Here is a 13,660-nt window from a genome sequence, read left to right on the forward strand (position 1 = left end):
TGGGAGAGACTGGTGCAAACGGTGAAGCGCACTTTGAACAACATGCGGTTTGCACGTGCGCCAACAGATGCGGTGTTCGCGAACTGGCTGATGGAAGTGGAGTTGATAGTAAACTCAAGGCCGCTCACGCAAGTTCCCGTAGAAAGTGAAGACGAAGCGCCATTGACACCCAACCACTTTATTCTAGGCTCATCAGCTGGGACGAAACCCCTTAGCAGCTTAGATGACTCGGCGGCCTGCCTGCGAAACAACTGGAGGACATCTCAAGCGTACGCAAATGTTTTTTGGCGAAAATGGGTCACCTCATACTTGCCAACGCTAACCAGACGAAGCAAGTGGTTCCAGACGAAGCGGGCTTTGAAGGAAGATGATCTGGTGCTGGTTGTCGACGACAACCTCCCGCGTGGATGCTGGCCAAAGGGACGCGTAGTACGGACAGTACCATCGAAGGACGGAGAAATTAGGCAAGTGCACGTGAAACTCGCTAGCGGAAAGGTTCTAGAGCGGCCGGCAGTGAAGATCGCTGTTATTGACATTGAACCACGAGATGGTGTTTTGACAGCTCAAAACACCGGGGCCCAGTGTTCTGCAAAACGGTTCAATTGAACTTTCACTGCCACGTCGCGTTCCCGCTAGATGACGCTAGATAGCGGTTTCGGCTGAGTGAGGAGCTTCGGCTCAGCGAGGACATTCGGCTGAGCGAGATGAGTGCCGCTGAATAAAAGCCCACCGAAGCTGGCGCCAGGGCTCTTTCCCTAGCGACTCAGAGAACAAGCAGAGGTTTTTTTAACACCATACCAATTCACCACACACAATCCACACACTAACACACAAAATACACGTGTGCAATATAGAGTATAGTTAAAGAAAACTGCGTGTCGCGAGTAAATATTTAGGGAAAGAAATCCGTGATTGCTGGACGCAATCTTTGTTGCTGGACGCAACAGGTCTTGTGCTGATCAAAAATACTTTAACAATTGGTTGGCCTAGTATCATTCTAGTGACATGACAAACTCATCTGGCAAGCATAGTTGGTTCCACACACGAACTCAGCTGAGTTGTTTCTCTCAACTGGCCTATGTGAGAGCTGTCCAAATTTGAGTGGACATTTTTCTGGAAAACCAAAAAAAAAAATACCAGAATTATTTATGCACCTAATAAAACTAAACTTGAAACGAGACTGGTCAGTTCTCTTTAAAAAAAATATTAAATTCAATTAAGTTTTTTTCAAGTCTATAACATAGTTGATCATTTTTGGTAAACGTTCAATAGCTTATGATAAAAATTAAACTCATCCTCAAAAATATCTTCAACGACAGGCTCAGAGTCTATCTATCATAAAGACACTATAAATCTAGCCTTCACTTAAGTACTAATTTTAATAGTAATTATTAAAGTACTAATTTTAAAGTGAGCCGTTAAACCGAAGTTAAAAGTTTGTTATACAAATTTATCAAGACGCACCATGCTTTATCGACAATGTTACAACGCTCAACAATATCAAATTCGTAGTTGGTACGAATGTGTTGTATGTACCAAAGTATGTTAAAGCAATCTTTCACCACGCCTTCGCACATCTGATTCTCGTTTAATTTTAATGAAATTATTAAAGTACGTCATGGTGCGTAAATAAAAAAAATATTGCAACCATACTAAAGTTGGTAAACAACACGTGCAGCTGGGCGGAACCATTAAACTTCCAATACCGACCGTGGACTGACACGCTCGAACCTATTGTTCATAATTACAGCCGATAACAAATCTACTTAGTGACTCTCGTCACATCCGTTTACGCCAATAATAATTACCCTCTCGATAGAGCGATAATGACCTCACTCGCTCTTACCCGTCGCTACGCAGCCTAGCTACGCCACTGGTCTGGCCGTGTTGTTTTCGTATTCGTTTTTTGTTGCATTGAGCAGTGGCGTTGCAGTATGAAATCGATGCCAACACATTTTTAACACCCTCAAGCCATCGAGTACGTATATCATTAAAATGTTTCGTACCTTGGAACCTTTGCTAACATGTGAACTGGTGTGATAAATGACACTATCCCGAAGATGACGCCTAAACACACGAACCAATGTCATTCGCCAAGAAGTCAACTCAACTCTTTTGATTATTGAGCTACTGAGTGTACAGTGTGGAGCTTAACATGTGATGGTCTTCTTCTGTCTTTTGTTTTGTCCTCTGTCCTTGAAGCGACCTAAGCCGTCCAGACTGAAGAAAACTTCCATCGTGAATCTTGGAACTTCCCATTTCGAACGAAATGAGTTTGTGGATAGTTCACATATGGATGGTCTACACCGATAGTATCTCGATCTTGATGGTGCCACGTGTTGTGTTTTTGGGTCGCATGATGAAAAAAAACCCAATAAAAACAAAACGATAAAACCACATAGTACTACTTGCAAGTAATCGCGTTCAGCTTTCGATCGAATCGTACGCTTCGTGAGTTAAAATAAATTAACTTTATAACCTCGATTACCGGAATGGTGCGCCAAGCTTGTACGTGGCCATCCCGCTTGTCTCACCACCATCCCCATTCTTCGTTTCGTTCGTTTCAGATGCGATAATGCGGCCATGGCACTGCGCGGCTGGCGACTGTTTGGGGTGGCCGGCACCATACTGGTGTACGTCGGCGGCATACTGTTCCTATCGTTCGTTAGCCTGCAGGGACCGCAGCAGAAGCGTGGCGTACACGGTCCGCGCGGCTACGGCGAGTTCGAAACGGTCCGCAACCGGGACCTCGGCCTGATGAGCAAGAAGCCACCGTTGCAGTGGTGCACCGAGCTGCACTATCTCGACGCACCGGTCCGTGCGCCACGCAAACCACCCAAGCTGCTGCAAACCTTCCCGGGCCACTTTGTGAAGAAGTTCAGCGTGTACAGCTACCGTGGCAGTGGTAGCAGCGGCAACAACCAGAACCTACACTCAGCAACCGGCCACACGGTACAGACGGGACAGGCGAACGATGGCACAGCCGCTGATGGTCCATCGGTCGTCGCGTCCGGTCCCGGTAGCCTGGGCAGTTCCTCGCATCCGGTACGGCCTAACAGCGACACATCTAGTAATGGTAAGCTAGTGGATAGTGATAGCGTAAGAAATGGTGGTGGTGTGGCGTGGCACGCGAAGGCACAACACTCGAAACCGGAACTGACGGCGCTCGTGTCATTCCCGGGCAGTGGTAATACCTGGCTGCGCTATCTGCTACAGCAAGCGACCGGTAAGCGATGGTGTTGCCGAACCATTGTGTAAAGGGACAATAATTGCCTAACGTCTGTACACTTTCCATTGTTTTTTTTCCCCCACAAAAAGGCATTCTAACCGGTAGCGTGTACAAAGACTATGGGCTGCTGAAAAGTGGTTTCCCGGCGGAAAGTGTCGCCAACACGTCGGTAAGTGTTTGAGTGCCAAATCCACAAGGCACAAGGGTTGAGAATTTGGCTCGGGATAAAACGATACCATCAATAGCAAATCTGTAAAAGTGCGACTCTCATAAACCACTTGTCGTTCTTTTGTAGTGAATTAGTCTTGCAACACGTGTGTACTAAAATGTACTAATATTGAACAATGTATCATTTGTAGGTCAAAGTAACGATAGTTTTTACTCAGTTTTTACTCAGTCCTTGTTACAGGTCGAACGGTGAAACAATACGTACACACAGTATAATTGTTTAAGCATTAAATAATCTTTTGTTTGAAAACTATAAATATTTTCTTCGAGGAAATATTTTAAACAAAAGTTTAAAAAAATGTAATAAACACACCGTTAATAAAAAATTACAAAAATAGAAGACGCACACACTTAAACAAACACAAACTTAAAATCAATTAATTACACAAAACAATAAAACAAGAAAGCTCTTTTTTTATTCAGATAGAACGGCACTTGTCGTTCTTTTGTAGTGAATTAGTCTTGCAACACGTGTGTACTAAAATGTACTAAAATTGAACAATGTATCATTTGTAGGTCAAAGTAACGATAGTTTTTACTCAGTTTTTACTCAGTCCTTGTTACAGGTGAAATGGTGAAACAATACGTACACACAGTATAATTGTTTAAGCATTAAATAATCTTTTGTTTGAAAACTATAAATATTTTCTTCGAGGATATAAAATAAACACACCGTAAATAAAAAATTACAAAAATAGAAGACGCACACACTAAAACAAACACAAACTTAAAATCAATTAATTACACAAAACAATAAAATAAGAAAGCTCTTTTTTTATTCAGATAGAACGGCACTTGTCGTTCTTTTGTAGTGAATTAGTCTTGCAACACGTGTGTACTAAAATGTACTAAAATTGAACAATGTATCATTTGTAGGTCAAAGTAACGATAGTTTTTACTCAGTTTTTACTCAGTTTTTACTCAGTCCTTGTTACAGGTGGAACGGTGAAACAATACGTACACACAGTATAATTGTTTAATCATAAAATAATCTCTTGTTTGAAAACTATAAATATTTTCTTCGAGGAAATATTTTAAACAAAAGTTTAAAAAAATGTAATAAACACACCGTAAATAAAAAATTACAAAAATAGAAGACGCACACACTAAAACAAACACAAATTTAAAATCAATTAATTACACAAAACAATAAAACAAGAAAGCTCTTTTTTATTCAGATAGAACGGCCTGGCCGTATTGATAAAAGAAAGTTCATACAAAGTAACAAATTATACATTTGTAATATCGCGGGATTTTTTTTTCGTCATTTTTAACATCAGAACGGTTTTCACAACATATAAAATATAAAGAACAAAATAAAACAACGATATCAACAAATATTCTTAAGTTAATAGAAAACATATATGCATAAACATCTCCCATTTTATAATTCTTTATTTTCCTCCAACAAATTGCATGTCTTATAATCTTGCAATCGCAAATAAACATACCAAACATATCAAACGGTTTAATGTATAATAGATACTTAAAGTAATCGTCGTATTTGTTTTCCCTTTTTTTTTTGAATAGGTATTGGTAGTCAAAACGCACGAATGGGGCCCGCACGCATGGGCCCCTTACACGAAAGCGATTTTACTGATACGTGATCCAGAAAGGGCCATTCTGGCGGAGTTTAATCGTCAATCTGGTGGTCACGTGGGATTTGCCTCGCCTGATCGCTACCGTAGGACCAAGGGTCGATGTAAGTGGCGACTACTGCGTACACCGTAGCTCGTTAATCTAATTGTTTTCCGCTTGCTTTCAGATTGGACTCAATTTGTAAAAAATAAACTTTGGGCATGGGAACAAACGAATCTGTCGTGGGCGAAAAATTTCACCGGTGAGGTAAAGCTAGTCTTCTACGACGATCTGGTGGAGAACGTCGAAGGAACATTGCGCAGTATTTTGAAATTTCTCAACTATACGACGGATGAGGTAAGCGGGAGACAGTCGATCGATTTTGCTTAGTTGAATAATTGTGTAATTTTGTATGATAAATGTTTTACTTTTCCTTCACCCTGCAGGAGCTGTTGGCGTGCGCGCTGATGCGAAAGGAAGGTATTTACCGGCGCAAAAAGCGCATCCTTCAGTTCGACCCATACAGTCCGGCAATGCACGCAGCAATTGACGAAAAGCGTGCGGAAGTGTATGCAGCCCTCGGACGTTATGACGCACATTGAAAACAACAGAGGCTGTAATAGTGATTTATGGTTTCGTTTCCTTCTACATACATTAGATGTTAATTTAACAGCTCTTCAACAAACCGACGTTGCGAAGAGTGCTAGAAAGAGGCCGCGCCTACTTTGCTCATAAAGTATTGTATAAAACTTAAGTAGTATGTTAAATTTTGTAAGTATCGAACCAAAGCTACCAGTAAGCATGAAACGTGCAAATAGTTTCTCCGCACCAATAAGGGCACCATTTGAAAGCTTCCATTTTGCGATGTTTTGAAGCAAAAGACGGAACGATGTAAAGCGATAGAAAGAAGAGATAGAGGGAGAGAGAGAGAAAGAGAAAGAGAGAGAGAAAGAGAGATAAAGAGAAGGTTGTGTTCACCTTTTTGTACAGCCATATCCTGTTTGTTACTGTAATTACCGAAACATTCTAGTCAGCAAGGGAACGATCTTTTGTTTTGCCATGTGGACGCAGGTGCATCAGAGCCAAAAATGTCTTAACGTAACCAAAGTAAAGTAACACGATTTACCAACAACCAGTTAAACGGACAGGTTAATTTAGTAACCAATATGACACAAAACACATACAAACACACGATTTAGAACGAACATTGTAGACGCTATAAGAAACTGGTAAGACTTTTAGAAACAACTTAGGAACAATAGCTACAACCATAAGCATACATGTAGGCGCACATGAGGAGTATTTGTTTTGTTTCTTATAAAAAAAAATGTATGCAAATTTTACTATTCACCATCACCAACACGAAGCAAACCAACGCCGTACCCGGAATGGTGGCGATAATGATATAATGACGAGGTGGAAAAAGAAAAGAAACAGAAAGCTCGCCATGTAAAAGATTAGTATCCGGATGTGCCGTGTGAAGGGAAGCTAACACGATGTATGATAGCATTGGGCAGGTGTAAACGAATGTGCATTATATGTAGACACCAGAGGTAAAAATGGAATAAACTTATTTAGAAGTGTTCAAACCTGTATTGTGCTTTAATTTTTGTGTTCGCCCCATTGCATTCTAATCAGCTAAAGTCTGAAATAAGGACCACCCCTCTCACGGTCACTCACGTGAGTAACTATTTTTCGTGCATGGTGGTTCGCAATTGGTTCCGTGTTTTTCGGTCGGTCGGTCGGACGGTCTGATAAGTTGACAGTCAGACAAGTTTACAGTCAGATAAGTTGACGGTCTGATAAGTAGACGATCTGATAAGTTGACAGTGTGATTATTTGATGGTCTGATAAGTTGACGGTCTGATCAAAAGACAGTCTGATAAGTTGACGGTTCGGTAAGCAGACGGTCTAATAAGTTGAAGGTCTGATAAGTTGTAGGTCTGATAAGTTGACGATCTGATAAGTTGACGGTCTGATAAGTAGACAGTCTGATAAGTTGACGGTTTGGTAAGCAGACGATCTGATCTGTTGAACGACAAGTTGAACGACAAGTTGAACGACAAGTCTCTCTTTTTCTTGTTCGCCTATGGATGGAATTGAACAATGAAAACGTATGTGTAGATATATGATTTGAACTCAATCTAGACACGCTCCCCTATATACTAAACGTCCTGCCGCTACGATAACGACACCAAAAATTGGGTGTTCGTCCGTGCGACGAGCATCTTCCTGGTGGGGGCATGAGTCCGGCATCCTCATCACGTGCTCCAGCTATCGTATCCTTCCGGCTTTGACAATCGTCAGGATATTTGCGACGACCTACGTTCATTTGATCAAGGTACAACAGTTCTTCAGTTCACAGTACGTCGTTTAATAAATGAGCGACCTACCCGATGAATTTAAGAACGTCCTCTACTGCTAGGCCCTGAATGAATCGTGATTCACGTTCAGTTCATCGAAATAAAAGAACTGGTTCGCTCGCGTTCACGAGAAACAATCGAACTGCCCAAGCCTAACGCTTGTGGGTACGAGCAGCCAGGCAAAAGGAAGCAAGAGTAGGAGTGAAGTGACCGGCCGAGCAGACAACGAACATTTTCGTGTTCTCGAATGAAGGTTTTTGCTCTTATCGTGAATTTTTGGGACAGCGCAGTCATTTTTAGAGGGTCTGCCTTTTTTATATGGAGTTTGGATGAATTTGTGGTCATTTTTTTGTGGAGTCGGCCTAAAACTTGCATTTACAACTGCCGTTTCGTTTGCGATGTTTTTTTAATTCCACGAAACAGAATGCGATGTATTTTAAACGCCATCCGATGTAAAGCGTTTTGTAAATGAATTAAACGTTTTCCTCTAGTTTCCAACCATAGCAATAATTTGTATTTAAAATGTTTATAAAAATTTAATATAAATTTAACAATTAAAATTAAATAAATTTAAAAAAATTCTTATTGTGACAAACAAAAATGTTGCACGATATTTGAAAATGAAACGTGTATGATTTTCAATAAGAGTAAAATATTTTTATTCTAAACATCAACGCTAAAATCATTGTAAATTGAGACAAAGCAATTTAAGTGTTCAGTTATTTTTTTTCAACAGTATTATATTTTATGTAATATAACGTTGATTTCATTGCTGATGTCCGTTGGAGCACCCGTTGGTGCACATACGCAAAAGGTGTATTTCAAACACATGGTGAAAGGATTTCACTCAACGATTGAAGCAGTTTGTGGTGTAGAAAACCCGTAAACGAACAATATAAAGCATATTTTACAGTTAATGGTAAGCCATGCAATGGTTCTTTAGCTGTAAACATTATTCTACCTTTGATAAAAGGGCGGAATTGTTGTAATTGTAGGGACACCTTTCAATTGACGTCTCGCGTCGTCATTCCGCTCGTAATACCACCCCTATCGTCATCGGTGAGAAGAGGTCGATGAACCGAACGGAGGTCTACAGCAACCTAGTTCGCAAATCGCTAGCCGCTCTGCTTGTTTCCACTCTCTCATTCGTGAAACGATTTTTGCTTAGTTCCACCAAGACGCTGAACAGCGGTCAAGCAGTTGGCAGTGTTCCGATCTAAACAGTGCATTTCCTTACGGGACGAATGTTGGGTTGCGTTTGATGAATGACCTCGGACATCGGTAGTGCAAACAGTGTATCGGTGCATGTGCAGTGCATCCCCGTGACACGTACCGTACACATTCCCTTTTGAAGAAGGGGAAGAGCAGAAAGAAGAGGTCACACCATTGTGTGTATGTGTGTGTGGGGTGGTGGTAAGAAATGGGATGATAGTGTGCCGTCTACCTTTTTTCTTGTCCCGTGTCTAGCGTGTGCAAAAACAAAAAAAAAAAGCTACCCCATCAGCAGCGTACACATACTATTGGTGACGTATCGGTTTGTTGTGTTCGGTTGGCAGACCACCGTCACTATCATTTCCCACCCCGCTCCGCTTTGAACGGCCGTGTGAAAGAGCAAGCATCAGAGTAGCCGTTTCTTTTGGTTGGTTGCGGAAGGGAAGCGTGTGATGTGCGCGCGGGTGTGGTGAATAAATTTGACATTTATTTGTTATTGACCTGGGACGTGTGCGAGAGCGCGGACCGTCGGGTCTGTTGGACGAGGCAGCCGGGCGGCTGGTAGTACAACAACACAACCGCAACAGCAGCAACCTTCTACAGCAAGCCCCGTCAACGTACTTGGCGCCCGCGTTGTTGGAACGCATGAAAGGCAACCCGCGCGACGGGTAAACTCACCGACCGCTCGAGGTCACCGCACGTGTGCATGAACGAGCGAACAACAGCAAACGTGCGGCAGTAGAAGTGAAAGAGCTGCTATACACGTACCGCGACAACGACGACGACGACGGCAACGGAGGACAAAACCAACAACGGCAACAACAGCACACCCAGCAAGGCCTCCTTTTAGCATCGATGACGAGCGCGACGAGCGCGCACACTGAGCAAAAGTAGCAAACAGCCAGCAGCCGTACTAATCTGCGTTCGTGGAAAGTGAAGTGCGCTAGAAAGGTGGCCCTATTTCATTATTTCCCGGCAAAACGATCTCCCTTTCCGCGCGTATTGGACAAGGGAATGCCAAGGGGATGTACCCGGGATTAGAAGGGCCGAGCACCATATCACGACCCGGCCGCTCTGTTTTGTGTGTGTGTGTTTGTACGTTATCGAAGCAAATGCTTCTCCCTGGCATGCCGCACCATAAGCCGTTGCCTAGCAGCTGCCATCCACATTCTACTGAGCGTTAGCTGTGACGTTGTTTACTAGGGATGTAAGTGGAAAGTCTCCGCAGACACAGATCTTCCCTAGTGCGCCATTTATTTGTTCTCCGTGCAAATTGCGTGTGATTTTGTGATTGCGGGTGTTTTTTTTTTTGCAGTGTCTAGTGTAAAAAAGATTATTCGATTACTAAGAAAATTGTCGATTTTCACACACAAAGACGCGCGCGAAGAAGTTCCTACAATTAAAGTGACGAGACGTAAACAAAAGGTGTTGACGCATCGGAATCGCGTTGACGCGTAGTACTACCGCTGTTCGTAGAGTTTGCAGCAGTTGCAAGGAAAAAAAAAACATCGTGATTAGCGAAAACAGAGAAATACCTGGAGGTGCGTTGTTGTTGTTGTTGTTGTTGGTGGTGTATTTCGCGCGTACCACCCAAGTGAAAGTCTTTTCTGCGTCCCGTCTGCCTGCTACGTGGTGGTACGATCGTGGGAGTAAAAGTGGCATATGCACCGTACTAGCGACACCAATCCGTCCACTGTTCGGTACGGTGTCCCGCGTACGGTTTGTTCACGTGGCCGTACGCAACGGGGAGAAAAAAACCCGCTCCCAACACCAATAAACTCTGGTGCACGGAGGAGGTGAGCTTACGCGATGTTTATCGCCGGTCAAAACGTTTGAAACCGTTCCTTCCTATTCCGGAGTGAGAGCGCGCGCGTTCGGGAGCGCAATGAGTGTGAGCCGCAGGTGGAGGGACAATGACGCAAGAAGAAGTGCCGCTACCGTCGAAACGGTTCGAAACCTGCTGCCGGCTCTGTCTGTCGGGGGACGAACTTAGCTGCAGCCTGTTCCCGGTGGTGACGCATCCGGACGGGACGACCGACGGTGATCACCGTACCCTGCGTACCGAGCACCGGCTCATCGAGATGATACTGGAGTGTACCTCGATTCAGGTGAGCCCTTGGTCACGTCCTTGGTCACTTGCACATTGTGGTGTGCGCGCGTACGTCTCACCGAATGTGTGATTTCATCTACCAAGGACACACGGTGCGCAATGCAATGCGTGAGCGTACGGGCGGGCGCATACGAGTCTCCTCCACGTCGAGGTTAACTGGCGTGCTCGCGCGTTCTCTTTGTGCGCGCGCGCGCCACTAATGCGCGACTCTAGATGCAGCCGTCGTCGGGGGGGTATATGGTGCGTTGTGTGACGGTCTATGAGCGACCTCCTGCACGACCGTTCACCCGCCGCAGTGCCCTTCGCGACACACGCACGCACACATTGTGGCGACCGTTACCTCGCGTACACACACACACACACAAAGGCGGCCAATGCGCGAGACACCACTTTGTTTCAATTGTGCACCGCTCTAACATCTGCCCATCTTTGTCTGTCCCCATTTTTCTTACTCGCTTGGTTCTGTTTTTTTTCTTCTTCGCTTTTTGCACATTCTCAGATAACCTTGGAGGAGGACTACCCGGCGAAGGTCTGCAAAAAGTGTGTCGAAACGGTCGACACATTTTATCAGTACCGGAGGCGCTGTCTCGCCAACGATCAAATACTTCGGCTAGAGCGACAACGCGCGGGAGGCCAGCGGAAGAACAACAATAACAATAACAATGAGGAGGACGAGGGAAACACGTCGTCATCACCGTTACTACCATCCGTGCACCGGTCACCGGGTAATGGCGAAAGCAGGCAGCACCAGCAGCAAACGCAACGTTCGTCACCGGCCGCCGGAGGAACGTCGGTAACGATGGTCCCGGCAATTAGGATTAAAAGTGAGCCACTGCCGCCACTGGATCAGCGGCGGGTCAGCGGCGAGGAGGTAAAGCAGGACGGGGAGCAGTATGTACCGTCGGCGGTGGAGCACGATGCCGCATCCACGGCCGACGGTGGTATGTCGTCAATATTGAGAAGCATTTTGCTGCAAACGCGCGATTCCACTACGAGTCGATCGTCGCCCAACACGGAACCGGAATCACCCCGTCAAACGCCCCAGTTGCTTCCCATTCATCCGCCACCGTCGTTCCCGTGTACCGACACTGTTCCGGAGGAGCGACCCGAGGACGAAGATGAAGAGAAGGACGTTAAACCCTCGCTTTTGCAGCAAATGTTGCTGCAGCAACAATGCTGCACATCCCCTGCCAATCGTTCGCCTGCGAAACTAAGTGATTCCAATTCCACGACGGCCGTTGGTGGGCAGGACGGTTCGTTATCGGCTAGTACTACCAGCAACACTTCTACCGCGACCACCACCACCAGCACCACGTCCTCGCTGTTGAAGCGAATGTTGCTCGACGGCAGTGGAACAACAGTGGCCGCTAGTGCGGCGCAAGAGCAAACAACTGCACAACCGCCGGGTTCCGTTTCACCGCTGGAGGGAACGAGCTGCCAGCAGCAGCGGCATCGCACCAAACATGAACCTCCGAGTGCCACCAACACACCGTCACCACCATCGTCCGTGCACCGGCCGAAGGAAGATGTGCCTTTGCCAAACGAAACGCCCCTTGCATCGCAGCTTCGCTCGATACTGCTGCAGCACCGGGCTACGAGCTGCTGGGCACGGACCACCTCCCTGTCCGATGGGTCCCCGGAACTGCCGACCCACCAGCCGCATGGTTCCGATACCGACCAAAAGCCGAACACCGTACCAAACACCGAAAAGCCGGAAGTATCGTACGTGCGAAGTTTATTCCTGCGCAACGATTCCGACTCGGAGAGTGAACCACCGCCGGTTGAGGATCAGCGGGAGATGTTGCTATACGCAATGTTTCATGAACTGCGGGCACGCCAACAGCAGCAGCAGCAGCAGCAACAGTCACAATCCGGTTTCTCCACCGATTCGGATGATGATTCCGACGATCTGCCGCAAGATTACCGGATGCCGAGTGTACGCCGACGGAGCACGGATTCGGTGGAATCGCGCAGCAAACGGCGCCGAATGGAATATCCCTGTTTGCTGTGCGGCCGAACATTTGCCGGGCGGACCAAGCTGGTGCTACACATGCGTACGCACATGATGCTCGACGGTGCAACGGATGGGAGTTCTCCACTTTCCGGTACTGCAGGGTCGGGTTTCAATGCAGTCGCATCGGGCGGCACACCAACCCACACCTTGGTACCCGGCGTATCGTTACCGAACGGTGCCGGAGATGTGGAAGATATTGCTACCGGTCGGTTAGTAATTGCCCAGCAGCACCACACACGGAACGATGAAGCGTTCGGTGGGAGTATCGTTGGCAATGAGGACGAAATAGATGCGCTCGAACGGCGCTCGTACGCGTGCTATATCTGCGGTGCGGATCAGAACAATTTGCACCAGCTCAAGGAACATCTGCTCGCAGCGCATCAGGATCGGATACGATCGCGTGGCCGGACGCGCGAACGCCAAAAAGCATCGATCGCTTGTGAGATCTGCCAGCGCCAGTTTCGCAGCCAGTTTGCGTACGGTGAGCATATGCGGACGCACACCGGCGAACGGCCGTTCCCGTGCGATCAGTGTGATAAGCGGTTCCCGAGACGGTTCCAGCTTCTCGGCCATCTGTACAATGTGCACAAGCAGTCCTGGGTAGCGGACGAGTCAAAAGCGAAGTTCGCGAAAAAGTGAACCTTCTCTCCTTCCTGCCCTTCCTCGCTCGCTTATGTGTATGTGTGCGTCGTGGCCTTCCGAGCAAAAAGAAGAACAATATAAAATACGAATTTTACTATGCCTTAGGAGTTAGCAAGCGATAGTTTGGACGAAAGCAGATTATAAGTAGGTAAGCAGACGTGTCCGAGACATGTGTTTTGTTTTGTTCGTAGCGTAATTGTTGCTAGTTATTATACAGAGGAAGGAAAAATATACTTATATACATAATATTTTTAACAAAGCTTCATCTTGAACAATGAACAATG

General features: G+C 45.7%; 2 protein-coding genes across 5 annotated transcripts in view; both read left to right on the forward strand.

The window, feature by feature from the left end:
* Positions 1-6,628, forward strand: part of LOC125765643 (WSCD family member AGAP003962) — a 43,167-nt gene extending 36,539 nt beyond the window's left edge. The window contains exons 1-6 of one of the 2 annotated variants that reach the window (XM_049430992.1): positions 1,546-2,451; positions 2,568-3,226; positions 3,319-3,398; positions 4,988-5,159; positions 5,223-5,392; positions 5,482-6,628. In XM_049430992.1, coding sequence (XP_049286949.1) covers positions 2,584-3,226; positions 3,319-3,398; positions 4,988-5,159; positions 5,223-5,392; positions 5,482-5,637 — 1,221 coding nt within the window. In that variant the 5' untranslated portion in view covers positions 1,546-2,451; positions 2,568-2,583 and the 3' untranslated portion in view covers positions 5,638-6,628. Of the gene's footprint in view, positions 1-1,545; positions 2,452-2,567; positions 3,227-3,318; positions 3,399-4,987; positions 5,160-5,222; positions 5,393-5,481 lie in introns of those variants that run through there. The other variant, XM_049430991.1, reaches the window with a different exon arrangement.
* Positions 6,629-8,203: 1,575 nt separating this feature from the next.
* Positions 8,204-13,635, forward strand: LOC125775212 (Krueppel-like factor luna). Of its 3 annotated transcripts, none has more exons than XM_049445769.1 (3): positions 8,204-8,317; positions 8,394-10,718; positions 11,220-13,635. In XM_049445769.1, the coding sequence occupies exons 2-3, from the start codon at positions 10,524-10,526 to the stop codon at positions 13,371-13,373; spliced, it is 2,349 nt and encodes a 782-aa protein (XP_049301726.1). In that variant the 5' UTR covers positions 8,204-8,317; positions 8,394-10,523; the 3' UTR covers positions 13,374-13,635. The 3 variants fall into 3 exon arrangements, with proteins under 3 accessions (XP_049301726.1, XP_049301728.1, XP_049301727.1); XM_049445771.1 differs by having other exon boundaries at positions 8,206-8,280; positions 9,926-10,718; XM_049445770.1 differs by having other exon boundaries at positions 8,211-8,317; positions 9,926-10,718.
* The last annotated feature ends 25 nt before the right edge of the window (positions 13,636-13,660 follow it).

This window comes from Anopheles funestus, chromosome 2RL, assembly GCF_943734845.2.
Source record: "Anopheles funestus chromosome 2RL, idAnoFuneDA-416_04, whole genome shotgun sequence".
Lineage (NCBI taxonomy): Eukaryota > Metazoa > Arthropoda > Insecta > Diptera > Culicidae > Anopheles > Anopheles funestus.